At 33.6% G+C, this 20,820-nt stretch overlaps 2 protein-coding genes across 2 annotated transcripts; one reads left to right on the forward strand and one right to left on the reverse strand.

Annotated features, from left to right (window-relative positions):
• The first annotated feature begins 3,172 nt into the window (after positions 1-3,172).
• LOC117105545 (zinc finger and BTB domain-containing protein 24-like) lies at positions 3,173-8,441 on the forward strand. Its single transcript, XM_033246713.1, has 2 exons — positions 3,173-3,276; positions 4,794-8,441. The coding sequence occupies exon 2, from the start codon at positions 4,869-4,871 to the stop codon at positions 6,846-6,848; it is 1,980 nt and encodes a 659-aa protein (XP_033102604.1). The 5' UTR covers positions 3,173-3,276; positions 4,794-4,868; the 3' UTR covers positions 6,849-8,441.
• A 104-nt stretch (positions 8,442-8,545) lies between these two features.
• LOC117105571 lies at positions 8,546-17,590 on the reverse strand. The gene is made up of 9 exons (XM_033246750.1): positions 14,707-17,590; positions 13,583-13,761; positions 13,290-13,337; positions 12,875-12,951; positions 12,615-12,669; positions 11,960-12,146; positions 11,754-11,860; positions 11,102-11,217; positions 8,546-10,639 (listed from the first exon to the last, which is right to left on the reverse strand). The coding sequence occupies exons 1-9, from the start codon at positions 17,588-17,590 to the stop codon at positions 10,618-10,620; spliced, it is 3,675 nt and encodes a 1,224-aa protein (XP_033102641.1). The 3' UTR covers positions 8,546-10,617.
• Positions 17,591-20,820: the final 3,230 nt, after the last annotated feature.

Genomic DNA, 20,820 nt, shown 5'->3' on the forward strand with positions numbered 1-20,820 from the left:
AACCAGCACAGTATTCCAGTCAGCCAGATCTACAGGTCAAACGACAAGAATCCAAACCTATCCCACAATTCACAGCAACATCAAATTCTCGGCAGCAATCAAGACCATCCCACAATTCATCATATGAACGACACCAGCAACCCCAGCAGGAAGTAGCGAATTACAAGGATCACCAGATGGCACCACCTGCAGATAAGGTCCTACCATATGAACACCATTACCAGATGAATCATTCTTCAGGTCCTCACAGTCCTTCCCAGCTCTCAGTCTCTTCGTCTTCCACAACTCTGTCAGGAGGTAGTGGCAACAGACGTCGGAACCCGCTGGATGCCTCCCTCCTGCAGGAGTTCTTGTCCACTGAACCACAATCAAAACCTGAGCGAGCTGGACCTGTTATCAGAGATAGTGGAAGTAATCCACCTAAAGCTAACACCTTGAGTATACCAACAAACACAAGTGTCAAGGTACCTTCAAATTTTGGGCCATCTACCCAACGTACCTTTTCTACATTTGGGTATTAATACCTAACAGAATTAAAATATTTTAATAATCCATATTAAAAATTGTGTGTGTTTTTTGATATCTACAACCACAAAAGTCTCACCTTGCTCTATAAAAATATCTATTTGTAATGTTATCTATATTTATGTAAATATTTTAATACATATTGTGATGATAATTTGAAACTATCAATATATTCCATGCTTAATCCAGATAAATTGCTCACATTCAATAATTTATACTTCCAGATGAATTTAACTTATGCAACTTTTGGCTGAATAGCTTCATCCAGAATCCTTGGAGTGCTTACCTAATATTGTATTAAATTAACACATTTTATATATAATGGAAAATGTTGAGTTTTAAATAAATTGCATAGACAAAAAGTCTTTGATAATATGCACTACATAAGATTTAAGTACAGATTTCTAAAGCTTCAATGCAGTGGTGGTTCCAGATATTTGTGTACATGGGGCAAGTAAGTCTAACAGGGGACTGAACCAAGAGGTCATCTGAGACTGCCAGTTAGGTGTTAACAATAATTAATACTAGATGGAGTTGTATAGCACATCGTGCAAAAAAGACCTGTATGTCTTAAGCTGTGTCCAGACTGTCACATTTTCTTTGAAAAAACAATTTTTTGTAATCTCGAAAGCTCTGTTGAGGGCAGTATAATAGAGGCAGTAGAGCTGAAAAAGATCTATTAATCAATCTACTATTAATCAATCAACCGAGTGTTTCTAGAGCTCCTCATGACATCATCAAATAAAAACAGTATATATAAAAATGATCTATTTAATCAATCAACTGTTTAATCAGTCAGCCTCATGAGGGCAGTATAATTATAGAGGCAGTAGATCTAAAATTCAGCCAAGTGTTTCTAGAGCTCCTCATCGGAGCTAAAAATTGTTGCATGGCCGTATAAATTGTCATAATATGCCTATATATGGTCATGATATGAAGTCATCATGACCATATTTAGGTATGTCACATGTTTTGTCAAATAAAATACAGAAGTCAAGACATAACAGGTCTTTAGAATAGAACCTCCAGTGAGGTGCAATGGGTAGAGATATTATGGTTTACACAGTAGATTTATTTGGTCCCTGATGTCCACTGGTGCCACCACTGCATCAGTGTCAGCTTTTCGATTAGATTACCGTAAACAGAGTCCCAATATGGTCTGTGCCGTAGGCTTTTTTTATCAAAAAGGAAAGCTGAAGAGGAGATACCGTAAAACCTCAAATTGAAGACCAGTGGGCTTAATCTCGAGAAGCCGAACTCGAATTGAAGCCCCATCTTTAGTTTGCAAAATCAGCCTGGAAAAAAAGCCCATGGGGTTCATTTCAAGATAGCATAGGCTTCTTTTCGAGATAATACAGTACATATACTGTACATGATTTCAGAAAACAATATAAATTAAATACATGCTTGGTTTATACAGTAGTTTAGGTGATTTAATGCCAGTTAAATACACTCCATAATACACACTGATGTTACAGTGGCCTTATTTATTGTTTATTTATTGTTTTATAGTACAAATTCACAAAATTTACAGTATTCATTTTGAAAAGAAGCCCCCCCTCTTTACTTTGCAAAAGTAGTCTCGAAAAAAAAGTCCATATAAAAAAGAAGACCATCCAAAGTTAACAAAAAAAATAGAAGTCCGGGGCTTCAATTTGAGGTTTTATGGGAGCTCAGTATGGCATCATAGACATGAATTAGTTATTTGTAATAATAAGCATATTTGGGAAGGGATGGGGTTTGAATTTTAATGTATTTGATAATATATTTTATATGAATAATGAAAATTGTGTTTATTGTGCCAGCAACTCTTAAATAATTGTATAGAAAATAGGTTTGGAGAATAAAGAATACTATAACTAATTTCACTTTTAGAAAATAGTTTTAATACATAAATATGTTATTGAAGATAAATTGTTTGGTTTGTGCTTTCAAAATGTATAGCATATAATTGTAAACTTTGTGAATATTCATTTGTAGCCAACGTACATATTTTACAGAAATATTTATGCTTTATGATAAAAATAAAGTTTGATTTAAAATCCGAATTTGTTGGGTTGCTGTATTTATTTACGAAAGTCTAATGACGTTTATGCCACTTTATTACAGTTGAAAATAATACCTAAACAGTGTATCCTCCAATTCGAGACCCCTCTGATTTAGACCACTTTTTCAAAGAACCATCTACTAGCGCTATCTTAACACACTATGTGGAATTGAAGGGCGAACTGTAATGATAATGTATAATATAAACTTAAAATCGTGGCTGTACCATCCGATTGCTAACCCGATGATAGGTATGAAAATCAATCACAGGAGCGTCGGTTTGGCGATTAAAGAAAACCACATTTATATTAGCAGTGAAATCTCGAAGTGTTGCACATTCAAGGGAGGAGAGGAGAAAGTTAGGATGATACAGTAATACAACACAGAGCATGTCAGCAAATTGATCCCTTGGTAAGATAAAGTAATTAAGTAGGTCTATGAATAACGGGTTAAATTATATTGCATACCATCATCTGTGCGTGGTTTTATTTTATATTAAGAGGTTGAAAGAAACTTGTTTTCCTTTGATCATCAATTACTTATTAGTCAATTTGTCGATGACTTTTCGCCAATCATCAACAACACACATGGTCTGTGTGAGGGCGTTGTGCAGAAAGGGTAAGAGCTAGTTTGTGATGATGAGACAGATTGTGTAGAAAGGAACAATGTTGACGTATTCGCTGTGTGTACGTTGTAATCAGCTAGGTATGTATAGTTTCAGTACTAGGCCTAGGTAGGCTAGGCCTAAATCCGAAAAGTAAGCAGTTAGAATGCCACATGATTGTGGAATTTTACAAATAAACCAGGTTAGTTTTGTCCTTCAAAACTAGAGGAGGAGGGCAGACTCGCGCAAGCAAAATGTCGTTGGGCCTTGGCTTGAGCGACGGACTCTGGGCACTGCGATCCGAGTTAGGAAATGCTTGATGGGCTTGACGTGTAGGCCTAGCTTCTTATCCTAGATTATGGTTTAGCAGTCATATCCATGATAGACGAGAGCTGCAGCCATTTTCAATCAGTAGGAAATTGCCAGAATGTCCGAGTTTACAGTGCGAAGTTTTATGTAATTTGAACGTTTATAAAAACTTAATTATTTGCTTTCATATGTCAATTCAGTTATGCGTTATATTTTATGGTGGTGGTGTTTGATTATGATGTGTGGCACATGAAATTCACATGTACATTAATTACTTTAAAATTAGTAAAATTATCCAAATGCGTACACAGACATACAAATAGGGCCTGGCCCCTAAGAAGCCTAGACCTATTTAACGGCATAATCCAGCAGAACAACTACCAATGCTAAACAGCGATTCGATGAACCTCGATTACAACAAGAAAGTTAAACAAAAAGATGGAACTTCATGATGCCACATTTTGTTGTCGGATGTTTCATGGTAAAATGCCGATTTAAATTGTAAGACTGCACTTTAATTGTTTTAAAATTTAAAAATTAACTTGGACATTCTGGCAATTTTCTGATTGAAAAACAGTAGGGCTCGTTGTGCTAGCTAGCGCTGAAACGGTGTATCAACCTGTATTTGTAAAGGTATTTATATCAATGAGACCTCAATTACGACAAGGAAGTTAAATAAAAATATGGTACTTCATGATGCTCAGGGGAAAATTCTGATTCATATTTTAATTGTATCAAAATATAAGAATTGACTCGGACATTCTGGCAATTTTCTACCTGATTGCAAAACAGTACAGCTCCTCATGCTAGCTAGCGCGGAAACGCTGTATCAACCAGTTTGTAAAGGTATCTTTTTAGTTGGAAAAGTACTTCGTGAGCGGTTGAATCATGTAAAAATGTTTTATAATTATATGTTGTGATTGTGAGAAGAGTGACACTGAGGTAAAAAAATTAGGAATTAAAAGTTAGGTGCGAAAGTGCATTAGCACCCCATGGTAGCACATTAGTCAAACAGATAATATACTTTTCCCACGATACATGCTATGTCTAGTAAGTAGCCACCTATTCTATATATAAATAAATTTTTTAAGTAAAAGTTACTGCTTGACTATAGACAATCTTCCCAACTATTTTGGTAGGTACTACCTAGACCTAGGCTATGTATTGTATAACAATTTTAAGTGTATAAAATTTTGTTGTTTAAAAAAAAAATTATCCAACTTTTAATTCTGTATTTTATTGTTATTGTATGTTAGGTAGTGGACTATTTGAATAGTTACACTGTATTTATTCCTTTTTTATTTTTCAGATAGTCTATTCGATCAGGCCGTGTTACTAATTGAAAGCAAAGCTGCAGTGATATGTAAAGAAGACCATTGAAAACATGGAGACTGAGTTGAATGATAACAGTTCTCCTAAGAAAAGAAGAAGAGGCAGGCCACGGAAGTGTGATAAAGTGACCAGTTGTTTAACATCTTCACAAAACAATTATACAACACAAGAAAATAGTGATGTAAACAAAGTGCTAGACATAGATGCAGAAGGAACAAAATGTATGGATGAAACAGTGAGGCAGACTAGAAGATCTGGAAGACAAGTAAAAGTTCCAACTAGGTACAACAATTACGTAGTTGAAAGAGATAATACTCCAGAAGATATCACAAAGAATATAAGTGAAGTGTATGAATGTGATGCTTGTTTCAAGACATTTCTTTCTAAATGTAGTATATACTGCCACCAGTACACTTGTGTAGCGGAAAAAGAGCTTTCTTGTGATATATGTCAAGAAACGCTTCACTCATACAAAGATTTGAGGACACATAGGAAAACTCACCGTTATTATTCTTGTGATTTTTGTAAGCAGGAGTTTAAGAATATTGCTGAGTACCGGGTTCATAGCAGGTGGCATTCGTTGCAAACAATTGAATGTAACATCTGTCATAGGAGATTTTTAAGGATGAAGGCACTTAAGGAGCACATGGTACAGGAACATGATCGACCAATGGAAATGTACACATGCCCAATGTGTCAGAAAACATTCGCTTTGTTAGATTATTTAAAAGAGCATCAGAAAACACACGAGGGTGAAGATGGATATACAATGGAGTATATTGTGAAGCCACTTGTGAAAGATACAACTAAACGAAACACTTGTGCTCAAGATAAGCCTGGTAAAACACAACAATTTGTTAAGAAAACTCTTGAGCCCCAAGAGATAAGAAATAAGGAAAGAGATAATGAAGCTGTACCATTGAACTTAAATAAACCAATGGCCTCATCTGAAAAAAATGTGAAGAGAGTTAGAAGACCAATGAAAGCAAGCAGTCATGTGGTTGTTCATGTCCATGTGCAACCAGATGAGGAAGAGGGGCAAAAGATTGTCACCACATGTCAAGAAGAACAGGTTACAGCAGAGAATACACAGCAGCTTAAGCAGCAACAAGAGACAACTGCAGAGGCCATATTTTCACTAATGGGTGGCCAACTGCCAGAAGGATGTATGGTTGTGCTTGCAGAGTCAGAAGAGCCTGTCAATGAATTTGAAAGAGAAGCTACTACTGCAGCAATAGAATTAATCCAACAAGAACAACAGAATGGCAACATTGCCAGCAGCCAAGATTTAGCTGATGGTGGCAACAAGGAAACACCTGCGTTGATAGAAAGTACTTACAGTTCAGCTATTGAAGAGGTACAAACTGGTGTTGAGAGCCAACTGGAAGCACAAGGAGATGAACAAACACAGCAATTGGTTGTTAATGAAGAGGTAGTAGACCAAGAACAGAACCAACAAATACACCAAAGTGGACAAACAGATCAAATTAGTAGGACTGAGCAGACTATGTCACAAAATGCTCATGAGATTTTGGAAGGGAACCAAATTATTCTACCTGATGGACAGACTATTGTGGTTGAACAAGAGAATAACTTGGTACCAGGACAAAAAATTTATCTACAACATATTGAAACATTTTCAGATCAAGAACACGGTCAGGTCAGCAGTCAGCAAATAATAATGCAGGGCCAACTTGTTGAGCAGGGTCATTCAGTAATATTAAATAATCAAGAGAATGTCATAGATGGTCAACACACAGTGTTGGTCCAAGAAGGGCCTGATGGTCACCAGCATACCATGTTTGTCCAGGAAGGGCCAGGTGGCCACCATCAGCATGTGCTTCTTCAGACAGCTGAAGATTGTGTTGCTATTGGTAGCAACGAACACCATGTGATAGTGCAGGAAGATGGCGATATTGTTAGCAGTAACCAGCATGTAATAATGCAATCTGGAGATGGTACTACGCTATTGTTAGAGGGTGATTGTTCTGTTGGCGATAGTATCATAGTTGCAGCGATGCAACATGTATAAGAAATTAGGCTGTTGCAGATAATGAGACGCCATGAATTTTTTTAATGCATATTCATGAAGCCTATCAAAAATTCTCATTTAAATGGCAGTCATATGTGATGTGACCTGTTTTCATATAATTTGTTTGGTTAAGCAAACTTACTATGCATCCCCTTTTAAAGCCCCTTATAATTTCAATTGGACATACAATTAAATAATGTTTTGTTTACCTTATATAGCGCATATTGCACATTGTATCTGTACACAATAGCTGTATTCGACTGGTCATTCTTCCTTAAACCACGCTTAACAAAGACGACCAGTCAAATAGAAAACTGGTAAATACTCGACAAAACAAAATGGCTGCATAGTTACCACGATGCACACTGCGTAATCAAGGTTGCTTCAGCTTGTGGCAGTATGGGTTTTTCGTAAGAAAAAAAAAATTCATCCAGTTTTTGAATTATTTTTTGACTTCATGTGGGTAAATGTTATAATTTTTATTTTCTGAAATTTAACCTAAATTATGTTAACGCAAACTCTGTTGATAAACTGACCAATCAGCCATGTTTGTTTTGGTCATGTGGATAACTTAGCGCTGATTAACGCACTGTGATTTACGTTAATTTTCATTGTTCAACGAAGTCTATTTTACAAACTAGTCAAATTAAAATATTACTCAACGGAAAATCATAGTCAACGAAATGAACCAGTCGAATAAGCCCAATGTGTTCATTCACTAACAGAATAAAATTTATGTGCATTCAAGCCATGATCAATGTGATGTGATAATGGGCTTGAGCATTTTTATGGTTTTACCCTTGACAGACATACACAGTTGAAACTATAAGAGGGCGTATTGTCTATTGTATTATATACTGTATGCTTACTGAAATATACACATTTCCTGACTGAATAATGCAGTCATGTGATCATTATTGTGTATAAGATGATAAACCCCCAGTAAGATTATTCAGAGCAAAGGAAAAAAAATGGTTTTTGTTTTAATTTCCAATGATACACTGTACTGTAGAATGATCGTTTCCTGTGTGTAACATCTTTGCACTGTATTGTATCATTTAAATATTTTTATAAATGTGTAAAATATATAATTATATTTTGTTTGTTCATATCATAGGTTTCATCTTTGAATTACTTGGCATGGTCTCAGCTCCAGAGTTTGTGTAGATATCCAACATGCCTTGCATATTTAAAGAAATTTATTAATGAATTTTATACAATCTTTTTTTTAAATTTTAATTATCCTGTATGGATTAAAACAACACAAATCACCTTGGTATATTAATCAGTAGCTAAAATGTTTGAAGAACTATCAAATACTAATAGACATATTTGATTCTTCTGGTGAAAACTGGATAGAAAATTGTATTTTTGTATGTTTTATGGAGTAAGCCTGATGTAAGTATTCTGCTGCTTGTTTATGGGAGGATGGGAAGCTCTCCAAATTCAACAGAAGTCAGTCAGGGTCCTTGGTAATATTAATGTACATCTTAGTTCCTAGTGATTACATTATAGTTTGTGGCATCCAGTCTCAAAACCACTGAAGTACATACAGCCCAAATCCTTGCACTTTTTCTTTAGTTCTAATGAAAAGTACTGTAAATGTGTACTATACACACACATGGTTTGATGGTTTCAAATGTATACTGTACATTATTTTCATTTATTATGAGTAAAAAAAAAAATAAGACATCAAATTTCAATTTATTACACTTTTGTAGTTTTATTTGCTTCCTGAAACATTATACTGTATATACTTACTGTATTCTAATAATGTACAACTACAGTTGTCTTTTTGAGGTAACAGTCGATTCTTCAATTATGATTTCAAAATTAATGGTTGTTAGACTATTTTTTTTACCACATATTGTTTTATTCCAATTCTTCAATAAATGTCAATATGAAAGCATGCGGCACAGCAGTATCAATTTGACCTGTCAAATAAGTGTTGCAGGTTCAAATCCATAGCCGGTCACATGGAAAGCGTTAGCACCCGTGTGTTTAGCGTTAACCTTTACCAGGATCTGGATACATCAATGGTTAGCAAGATGAGCGTGTTTCTATCATTAACTAATCACACACACGCATTTCCAATATCCTATTAGCCAGTGATCATATCTGGATCGGGGATATTTTTTGTACGAACGCAACTGTTAGCATGTTATTTATCTGGTGTGTGCAAAACATAGCCTCCAGGTTTATGAATGGTTGGGCTTCCTGAGAAGGGACAAAGGGTTTGGAATAAAATTAGTCTGCATCTTAAGCATATCTGAAATAGATTTGTGCAGTTTTACAAATATATTAAATACTGTAATAAAATATTTCTTCCAAATAAAACCTCTTTCAAATCTTAATAGTGTAATAATTCATAAATATTCTGTATAATTCTACAGAATTATTAGACATGAACTTCCATCTTGTAGTAAAACATTCTGATGGTGCTTGAAGTGTTTGAGGTTACATGATAGTTTGCTAACAAAACTAAAGGCTGGCAATATCATGGCATTTACCAGGAATTGTGCGATAAAACATTGAAATGCTTGAAAAAACAATAAGCTACATGGAAGATTCAAAACCAAACATTAACTACAAAAATCATATTCATCTCATGAATACTGACAAACTTAGCTTTACCATCCAGCCTTTTCTGTCTAACTGTGGGCCTTCTCTCATAATTGATTGTGATGATTGAATACCATAGCCTCTTTTACAGGGTAATTACTGGCAGAGATTTGCTCATTTACATAACCTTAACTACAACATATTGATAAGAGTGTCTTTAACATACATAAGCTGGCAGAATTACACTACGTATATTCACAATATTTATTGTGAATTTTTATAGTTTCAAAATCTTAAATTATGTATTGCCTCATTGTACATACACAATCATTTAGTTTTTTGATAATATGAATACTTTCGAAGTACATAAATATTTTTAAAACATGATTCAGGTATTCATAAGCGGAAATCAAAATCTGATTGTTTCCATGATTTTATGAATTTCCATATTTTTTTTAAAATATGGAAAATAACATCAAAACAAAGAACATTATTAAAAAACAAGAATTCACATTTCATACTACAATGGCAAGTCGCATCTTGCCGACCAACCTTGGTACTCCATAAAATATAGGGCCTTTCTAGGTTTTAACTAGTGCTGTACCTCCTATTACAATTTCCCAATGTGCAATTTTGTTATAGTGTTCTTTGGTCTTGTAATACTGTACTTAAGATAATTGTCCTAAAGTTGCATGGTTTTTGCTTAAATTTCTGACAGTAATAACAATCCTTGGTTTCTCCTTAATTTTCAAACAACTTGTGTTCTCCATGTCATTAAGACCTACAAATATATTTACAAATATCCTGTTTTTTCCCAAGGTAATTTTTAAGACTATGGCAAACTCTGTTATTCTTGGTACTGTACTCATAAGGCCCAACAAAAGTACAGGCTATTATAAGTACTTCATTACAGTTGGTTAAGGAAAGGACATCATTTAAGTAAATCCTTGCCAGAATGATTCAATACTACTTAACTGAAACCTATAATTCCACTTTCATTCAAAACTGTCACAAATGATTGACATGGAATCATGGCAGATGATCAAGCATCACTGATGTATCATGATTGACAGCTAAAGTGTTATGGCAGATAGACTGTGTCACGATTAATGTCATAATTTTATTTAATGGCACATAGTTTCATTTCCGACATTTCCTTGATAGAGGGTTCAACTCATTAAAATTCAATTGGTTTCTGCAATTAGGTCTAGATATGAACATGATCACTTCTGCAGAGGAAAGAAAAGAAAGACCTTAGCTAGTGTATACAATTACTGAGGGGATTTCATTTGACAAAGCAGTTAAAAGCAATCCTTATTAAACAATATAGGTGCAAGATACATAGATACATGTGACCATTTAACTTATGTATAATCAAAACTAGAAATTGATTAAATCTGTGTCACATGGGTCAATATTAATCCTAATAAATAGGCACTTTAATGGAGTGTTTGAGGATTTTTTCCCCAAATTCACAGACAGATCTTCTGTGTATACTGTGTTATTTCCAACAACACAAGATGATATACAGTTAAACTTGCCTAACTCAAATAATTTATAAGTCAATCTTATTTTACACATCAAGTTGTGTATTCCATTAATTAATGATCTGTAATGATTCGACATAGGCAATTTCAACTATACAACAATGGAATAATTCCACATCTGAAATATTTAAATGATTAACTTACTTATTTGCACCTACTGCTGATAGTGATAGTTGTTTTTCCCAGACTTCACCAAGAGATTCTGGATGTCTTAAATTCTTGTGTAATCCTAATTCGTAAATCTCATATGCATATTTCATCTGTAAAATATGGTAACATTTTCATTCTGTTGGTTATTCTTTTTTCTGGCGGGCATGATAACCAACTGTCAACTGCCGGGCACTCACACACGCAACGGATCGTTTTTAATGACGACCTGTTCAGACTGCCACCGACAATCAGCAGACGACGTTGTCGCTGTAGGATGTAGTGAGTCCCCGGACTAAGACATAAGATAGTAGTGCCTGTTATGCCATTGCATCTGTGACGAACAAGCACTATTCTTATCAGACTACACTTTCTCAGCTTTTCACAACTTTGAATTTAAGCATTACAAATGAATCAGAATCACAATAAATTTATTATCTCCAAATGAAGAAACTGAATGCTTGATAAAATTAAAAACCTTGCATATAAAAAAAACATTCAAATATAATACAATAAAAAGTACATCACTAATTCAAAACATCAGATACAAAAATCATTTCATGTTACGGTATTTACCATCAGTCATTGCATCTTAAATATTAATTGAACATGGAGAGAGAATGGAATTCATGCCAGGATGAGCCATTACCTGTAGTGCACATTGCCTCGGAGCCATGTTTCCAAATGATGTGGCTAGACCTGGACACAGTACTGAATTTATTGGATCATTCTCAGGATTTTTATTGTGTTTATTCACTAAATATGGAAAGAATAAATAATTTGAATACAGATAAAAAGAATTCATTTAAAAAAATAATTTTTCTCTGACAAATTGATAGCATTTAAAAAACTCACCTTTTAAAATAACAGCTCTGAATGCGAGATAAGCATTCATTGTATTTGATACATCCATCGGTACACGCATTGTTGGCGCTGATATTAAGAATTTGATTGGAATATCCTGGTTATACCCTTGCCATGATGATTGTTCTGTTTTTCCGAATACACAGTGCTCATGTGTAGAAAGGATTAAGGCATCTCCCTGTTGTAATGAAATATCAATAAAAATTATCCAAAAAATATAGTTTAATATTTATACTAGCCTATTTACATTCTATATATACATATTGATAATAATTAAGTCCACACTATCAAATGTTTTGTGCCCATATATGGGCATCATTAATATCCTATAACACCCATGTATGGGCAAAACACAAATATTTGTCACTTTTGTATTAAGGACTAAAATAAATTGGGTAAATACAACAGTAAACATCTCATGGATAAAATTAAAGAAAAGGCAGCAGCTATTGTTACACCAGTCTTTATGAATTGCTAATTCTGATTGGATATTATTGTATGTATGGACTGAATAAGGACAGTAACATAAAGTAAAGAAAACATAATTAAAAATATATTTTGGAAGATTCGATGCTAAGTTTGGTATTGCTAAATCATTAACTGTAGAATGTGATGCAATATATCCCAGATATTGATTAACACTTACCACCAATAACTCTCCATCTTTTTCATTATCAATAGTTTCTTGTAAACGACTCATTCTGTATTAAATACATAGTAATATTAGAAATAGTAATACTGGACAGGGTATTTTAATTATGAATAATCTTCATTCAAAGTTTTCTTACTACTCTGATTATATAATCTACATCAATAATTTACATTATTATATTCATTGTTGTTGTTAATATTTTCTGTACTACTATACTATTATTAGATGATAAAAAAATACTAATGATAACTCACAGTTGAAGTCCAAAGTGTCTTGAATAAGCTAATTCTATACCACCATCCATAAATCCAAAACTGTTTGCTGGTGATACCTATACATTCAATGAATATTGTTAATTACACAAGTCAATTATTATCATTACTATTATTATTATTATGATTATGATTATTAATATTATTATTATTATTTTTATTTTTATGCGCCAGTGACAAGACAGTTTTTGTTCGCTTTAATAGGCACTTTAAAAATGTGTATTATTATTTATTATTATTATTATTATTATTATTATTATTACTTAATTCAATTTTTCATTTCAAGAAAGTCATAATAAAGCATAATGATGTGAAGTTACAGTGACTTATTAAATTGATTAAAATACTAAAAGCAAATTGAAAGAATAAGTATAGAATTCTTTTTTAATGAACTCACTATTGCGTCTGTAGCTGGAGCATCTTTGAATATGTCACCTTCACTAACCTAGAGAAGAAAATTAAATTTAAAAAAAGAAACAATTATGAGTACTCTACAGTACTGTACTGCTGGTATTAAAGTATACATAAGAGTGAACAGTACTTCATTGTAATGTGTACAATTATTTAATCTAAAATTTGCTATTGACTGATGTTGACAAAATATAATTGAAAATAAGATTATTTTGATAATTGAAAAAATTCATTAAGCAATTAACATGTATTCTAAAATTGACAATAATTAATCCTTACCACAACATTTTCATGAGGTGCAAATATATCTTGCCATGCCTTCACCAATTCTGTGTTAATATCTCGTAATTGATAAGAAACAGTTATTGGTTCACGTCGCTCCTCTTTCTTCTTTTTTTTAATAATAAACAGCTTCTCTTCCTTCTTATATGTTGCATCTGTCAATATTACATCCATATCTATAAATGAAAACAACATATTAAAACCATAATGTTCTAATGTTGAAAATTGACAAAAATTATTATCCAATATAATGTAAAATATAATCTTACTTTATAATCAATCATGAAATTAGCTAGAAACATAAAAAATTGAAATGTTGCAAATATTTTTTTAATTATTTTTATAAGAAAGGCATTTTAAAACAAAAATTATGAAAATCGGACCAGTATCAGCGGAGATATTGCAATTTTAAGTACGTTTTTTCCCGGAGTTAATTCCTATTGTTTTTATTATCCAAGAAATGTGTCCCTACAGTGTGTAGCATTTTAGGCCATGTTAATTACATTGTATTTATCAGTATTTATTTATGTAACATCACATTGTATAATTACTATACATAATTAGTTATGTAATTATTAAGTTAGGTCAGCGGTCATCATCACATGTCAAAAGTCACCGTTTCTGTTTAAGGTCAAAGGTCACCGGTAAAGGTCAAATGTTTAAATATGAATTAATATTTTTCAGAGTGGAAATTTGGGTAATTAGCGAATTTTAAAATTATTTATTATGCACTAATATTAATATTACTTTATATTATTGCCATAATTATTGTTAACCATTATTATTATTATTAATTTCATTACTAAAAGGGCATTGTCAACTACTTTTTTTTTTTTTTTAATTACACAAGGCAGCAATCATTGATCAAATCTCTTTTGGGATATTTAGAGGTTCTGAAAAGAACCGTTTGTTTTGTAAAGCGTTGCCCATCATTTTCTTTTTTTCTTTTTTTCCAGATTCTCCAGCTAATGTTGAATTAACATCAGTCCCATATGACTACTTAATCTCCACTCTTCATATCTGCAACAATTTCATTGGTGTCCAAATAATAATGATCCATTTCCTTTGTTAGGGGGTCCACATATACAATCTTGAATTCTAAGTCGCTTCCGTATACTCACCTATAGTGCATTTGTACCATGTGTCAGATACGATTCCATCATTCTCATTTGACCACAAATGAGCTATTTTCTTTTCCAGGAGAACTGGGGGGTCCATTATTATGTTCTTTATGTGCAGATCATCTAAATCTTCTGAGGACATCAGAACAGATAAATTTTCTTTTAATTTATCAACAGAAAATTGTTTTCTTTTAAAAGAAAAACAGAACAGGGATGCATTTGCCTTCTGATTTAGAATCTTCTTACGTACATTCAGTTGGGCCTTCAATGCAATCAACTGCCTTTTGTTGGACGTCAGGGCCTCCAAATTTGAATCCATGCTGATATCATCTTGCCATAGTCCACCATACTGCATTAAGTCATTTAGTAGGTTTTCATTGAGCAGCCTAGCCCTATCTTCTTTGTTGACGATTTCTTTCCGTTTTTCATCAAGATGCTGTCTTTTTTGGACAGTCAATGTCTCTCTTCTCTCTGCATCTATTTGCTTACTTTTTAGGCACAGCATTCTCGCCTTCGACAGTAGCTCCTCTCGTTCATCCACTGACTTCTTCGCCAACCAATCTGACGTCTTGTTTGATTTATAGACAATCTTACTCTCAATATAACTTAAGCTTGCATTTGGTGCTCTCCTGACATAGTGGTCTAGTAGCCCAAATACTCGTTCTCCACTGATGTTGTTTCCTACACATGACCTGGCTTGCTGTTGTAATGCTTCACTTGGATCATGATGTATGCCACCAGGCAGCTGATCATCAAGTTGTCTTTTACATACATCGAGAATAACATCTAGAAGTTTCAACAACAATGTTTCAACTTGCTGATCATTTTCATGAGGTGTAGTTAAGTTATCGAAGACAGCATCTTTGATTACTGGAACATCGGCAAACAAGCATTCTGCTTCGCCTCTTACAAGTAAGGATGCGTTAACCTTCCAATTTTCCATTCTTTCAACAGCTAGCGTAAATGGTGTATTTAAATCAAGAATATTCTGGTTCCTTTCCACCAGCCTCATCCAAGGACCCGACACATATTTACCTATTAGGCCAAGAGCTCGGCATCCTGTTGTGTATTCAGACGTCCTACTATCAACCAACACAGCTCTCTGCAAGTCATTCGTTGGCAGCCACACTTTGGTCAGGAATTCCACAATGTGGGGCAATAGGAAGTGAACTGCTCCTGCATTACGATACAAGATGTGGAACCTGTTTCCCATCACAGGTGATAAGACATCAGTAACTTTTATCCCTCTGCTCTTTAAAAATACATCTATTTCAGCTGGAACACCAACAGCATTGTTGAAGCAAAGCTTGCAGACGCCAGCAATGAAACTTTGAGCACCACTTAAGCTTCTACGTCGAAAACACATTGCTCTGTGTTCAGCTGGTAGAATCTCTTGCTCCCATGTTGAAAGAGATTGGTTACAGGATTTTGCAAAGGTATCCAAGGGGTGCATTCCGCAAAAAAATTCATTTAGATGTTTGCTACCATCTGACATAGAATCAACTAGTTCCTTGTTGACAGCCTTGTTTACACCACAGCGGTCCGTCATTGTGTTTGTGATTGTGTCCAGGATATGCTGTTTAGATGCTGAGCCTCCTGTTGCCTGGCTTGCTGCTCCTAGATCTTCAAATGTTTGTAGTATCCCCTGGGTGTTGGCTGCAGCTGTCCCAGATGGTAGCCTGGTTATGCCAGTTGTGTATGTGGCATCTTTATCTGAAATTTGCACCTCCAAGTAGTGAGTACGCTTTTTGTTTGTGCCATCATACTTTAGAGTTGTGTCCGTTGCTGACTTTAAAACCTCGCTAACTTGCATTCGGGATAGCTCTCTCATTTCCCGCAACATGCGCAAACAAGACATTGCATCCGGTAAAACTCCAATTTTTAAGCCAGCAAGTTCTTCAACTGCATAGCGCAGTACATGTGGAATGTTCCTTGCTGGAACCTCCTGCTCAAGGCAAAAGTAAACTGCATTCCGCACAGGCCAGTTGAATGTTTTACCATCTATTTTGGTGGCTATCTCTCTTGATGACGATGCTGTAAACACTGCAATTTCTTGGTTTAGCTTGGTGTTTTCATCCTCTAACCATCTCAAATTCCTCTGTAGTACCACAACTTTGTTTCTTACTTTAACTATGTCTGATTCCAGGTTTCCAGTTTTCTTATTATATTCACTTGTTTGTCTGTATTTCTGTTTCTTTATGGATGATAGTTGACCTTTCAGGTTTGTCAGTTGTTGATCTACAGGTGTTGATGGTTGTCTCATAGTTTTCTTCATTTTTTGTACTTTTGCTTTTAAACACTTTATCTGCATATTCTTTCGTCTAATTGTCTGGTTCAATCGTTTGCAGCTACCTATCTTTTTCACAACAACTTTCGGTTTAATCTCCAGTTGTCTCTTTAGATCCACTATTGAAGCTTCTAACATCTTCACCTCAGCCGCCAGCTTTTCATTTACAGTAAACTGCATCTCACAATCTTTACAAGAAGACAGATGAACTTCTTCACATCGACGTTTAACAGCTTTCTTCTTGTTTGTGTTGGGTACAGGAATGGCAAACCTTTCAGATAAAAATGGATCCAACTTCGATTTGTTTCTGCTCTTTAAATTCTGTCGCATATTCTTGATAACAGTAATCTTCCCTCGCAGCGTACTGTCTTTAATATTACTCACGTCAACATCGTTTTGCTCTAGGATCTTGAGTAACCAAGTGCTGTGTGTAGCAATTGGCCGCTTAAGTTTCAGCACAACGTCTCGCATTTCAAGCACAGCACCATTAGTTAAGTGTCGACCATCGAGCCTACAAGTGCCATCTTCCTCAAGACTGGATAAATTAATCCCTAGTGCATCTGAATACTTACCTATATAATTTGCATCTTCTTCCATGCTTTTACAAAATTTAAAAAAAATCAAATGCAATGATCATTCATTCTAAATATTTGTTTACTTACAATGTATACTAGCAATTACATGTTGTAATTAAATAATTCATGATTGCAAATTATTATTGTCTATTTATAACATAAACAGAATAAATGATGCATTTAGATGAATACTGTACCTTGTTTAAAATGTAATGAGGATCATCAAACAGCACCAATAAAAAAGAAACTTAAAATGCTAAATATATAACAATTTAGTATGATTTGTTTAATTATTCATACCATTATAGTTACATAAAGTTAACAATGTAATACTGAGATTACAGTATTAATACAATTTGTTTTATAGAACTATGCCTACAGTTAATATATTAATTTCTTAAGACATAAATTGTCAATAATATGAGTTTAACCCATTCATATCTATGCTTTAAAAATATAATTATTTTTATTAATTAGTAAATAATAATTAACTAAAATTATTTCTACAAGAGTAATAAAATTATGTTTGTTAACAATTGGAAGATAATATTTATGTAAATATGTGGCAAAGACAAGCCATACCAGTCACTCGTCGCAAAAATCGATTTTGAGTTATTAATACAGTGTTAGAGAGTAAAATAATAGCTATAAAATGGTAAAAAAATCATTCAACTCGGACATTTCCTTATGAAGTTACAAGTGTTTAAACACACAGCTGTTTAAAGAACAATATATGAGAAATAAGCCTTCAAAGTTTATGATTTCAGGCATTTCTCATGCAGAAACTATCTTTAAATCCTTAAAAAGTGTTATTTTAACATTGAAAATTGGGAAAATAACAGCATAGAATGATGTGTACATATATAAAGGTTAGTTTAGTGCAATAAAATAGATTTTTTTAAATTTGACATTCCAGTTTGTTTTGGCCATTTTCTCTGAAACACAATTTGCGACGAGCGACTGGTTTGGCTTGTCTTTGCCACATATGCTGTTATATAGTTTTTATTAAATTTAGGGAAAAAATTATTTTAATTTATTTATTTCTACAAGAGTAATAAAATTATGTTTGGTAATAATTGGAAGACAGTAAAATATTTTACCTAAATAAGCTGTTGTATAGTTTTGTAAAATTATTAAAACAAAAAAAAACAAAAACAAAAAAATTGTTTTTTATAAATAAGTTTATGATTTTTTATCTAAAATAATACTTGACAATTACAAACGTTTATAATTTATATAAACTGATAGATTCTACGTAAAATAGATAGAAATCTCCTAACTCTACACTAGGCCTAACTGTAGGCTCGGACAACACGGTAGCCAGCAGGGAAAACATCGTTTACCCCGCGTGTAGCCGCCGTAAAAATTATCAAGGGGCGCTCTCTATTCGTTGGAGCCGAACCTAGCTCCAGTACGCGACAAGGTAATAGAATATGATATTTCAGAAAATCTTTTTAAATTATTGGTACGACAATTACAGGGTATTATTTAAAACTTGCTTACCTTTATAGTTTAAAAACTGAAAGAAAAAAAACCTGTTAACAAAAAAACTAGTGAAGGATTTCTTCTATTCTTGAAAAGCGTCAAAACATTTGTTGTAAAAAAAAACTTTTACCGAATCGATTCGCGCGCTTGAAAAAAACATTTTTTGGCTCAGAATTTATTTCTGGAGAGTTATCCGGAACTATTTCGGCCAAATTGTGATATATATCCGCGAAATACCCAATTAATACATTGGGTATCCTATATCCGTCGGAGCACTATTTTCTATCGCGATGTTTGGAACTATGAAAAACAGCGTCCCCTATCGGTTTTGTTTCTAGCTAATGAAATATTCATACATATCAAAATGGTTTTGTTTTTGTAGTTTAGGTACTGCTTTTCAATCCCAAGGGCTAATTTGTAATTTTCTATTATAATTTATATTTAATTAAAATACACGCCATCGTGTTGGGATTCAATATTTCGACATAATTATGTCATCATCAGGAATGATATTTAATTGTTCTATTATTAGGGGTAGCTGGCTCATCTGAATTATAGCAATGTACTTTGCTTAAAGCCCCATTCCCGGCAAAATTTCAGTTTTTAAAAAAAATCTAATTTTTGTATAATGTTATGAAGATTTATAAATATAATACGGAATTGCTAGTTTAACTGAATTCAGACATTCCTAAGAATGAAAAAAATGTAAAATAAGACTGAAATTTGATTTTTTGTGTATTGTGAATTTTCATGTTTGATTTTGCGACAGGTCGTGAGAAGAAATATTGTAGGCGCCGAAAACATTAGCCTATCCAACGCTGCTAGTCTAGGCCTAGCCTTACCTCGATTTAGGTTCTGTTATCACACAAAAAAACGGCCGACATGATATTTTCCGTTGCTAGTAATGACACTTGTGAAATATAATATTTCATAGGAATTATTTCAAATTTGTTAAAAAACTGATTCTGACTGAGATTTTGACACTTATCGACCGAACGAACGCATTGTGCGAGATACGAAGTACAAAAACTAATCTCATTAGAGAGGGCGCACTTTATTGACTGTATAAAGTATACATAAAAGCGAGAGTATTCCAATGGATGCGATCTACAAAAAAGTCAGTTTTTAGTGAAATTTTGCCGGGAATGGGGCTTTAAGTTACCCCTGTCCAGCATTTCAATTATTTTTAAAAATAAATACATATTAAAATGAATTACTACTGCAAGAAAACACTATACTACCAGAAACACAAACTTGCTGCAAAAAAATGGTAAGTTAAGAGGAGAATAATCTAACTAAACTAAGCCTAGGCCGCCTAGGCCAAGGTGCTGATTGAGTGCTGGAGCTGCTCAATCATGTAATCAAGATCGAGAATATTATCATCAAGAGTTAAATTAGAGCGCTAGCCTAGGCCCCCTACAGTATTTACCAACGAATACCATATTGCTAAAATTGACTGATGTTAAAATACCTTAGTTTGTTACTTGTTATATTGGGGAGTTGACTTTAAACTATTGTAATCGTAATGCTTACCTTTAAATGAGAAAAAAATCAAATTACAATAAAATTTCACTAGAGAAAAACAGCACGTAGTCGACGGACAGCCACTGAACTTTAATGACCCCCATATATTTCTTTTCCGGGTCATCAAATCCATTCTATAACAGGGGAGATTGTTTTAATTGTTTGGTAACTATTAAAATGATACAGTTTCATTCACTAACTTTATGGTTTATTTCAAATTAATTTATAATAATAATGGTACAC

The sequence above is a fragment of the Anneissia japonica genome, unplaced genomic scaffold, assembly GCF_011630105.1.
Source record: "Anneissia japonica isolate Jap-2015-1 unplaced genomic scaffold, ASM1163010v1 scaffold287598_len761594_cov195, whole genome shotgun sequence".
Classification (NCBI taxonomy): Eukaryota; Metazoa; Echinodermata; class Crinoidea; order Comatulida; family Comatulidae; genus Anneissia; species Anneissia japonica.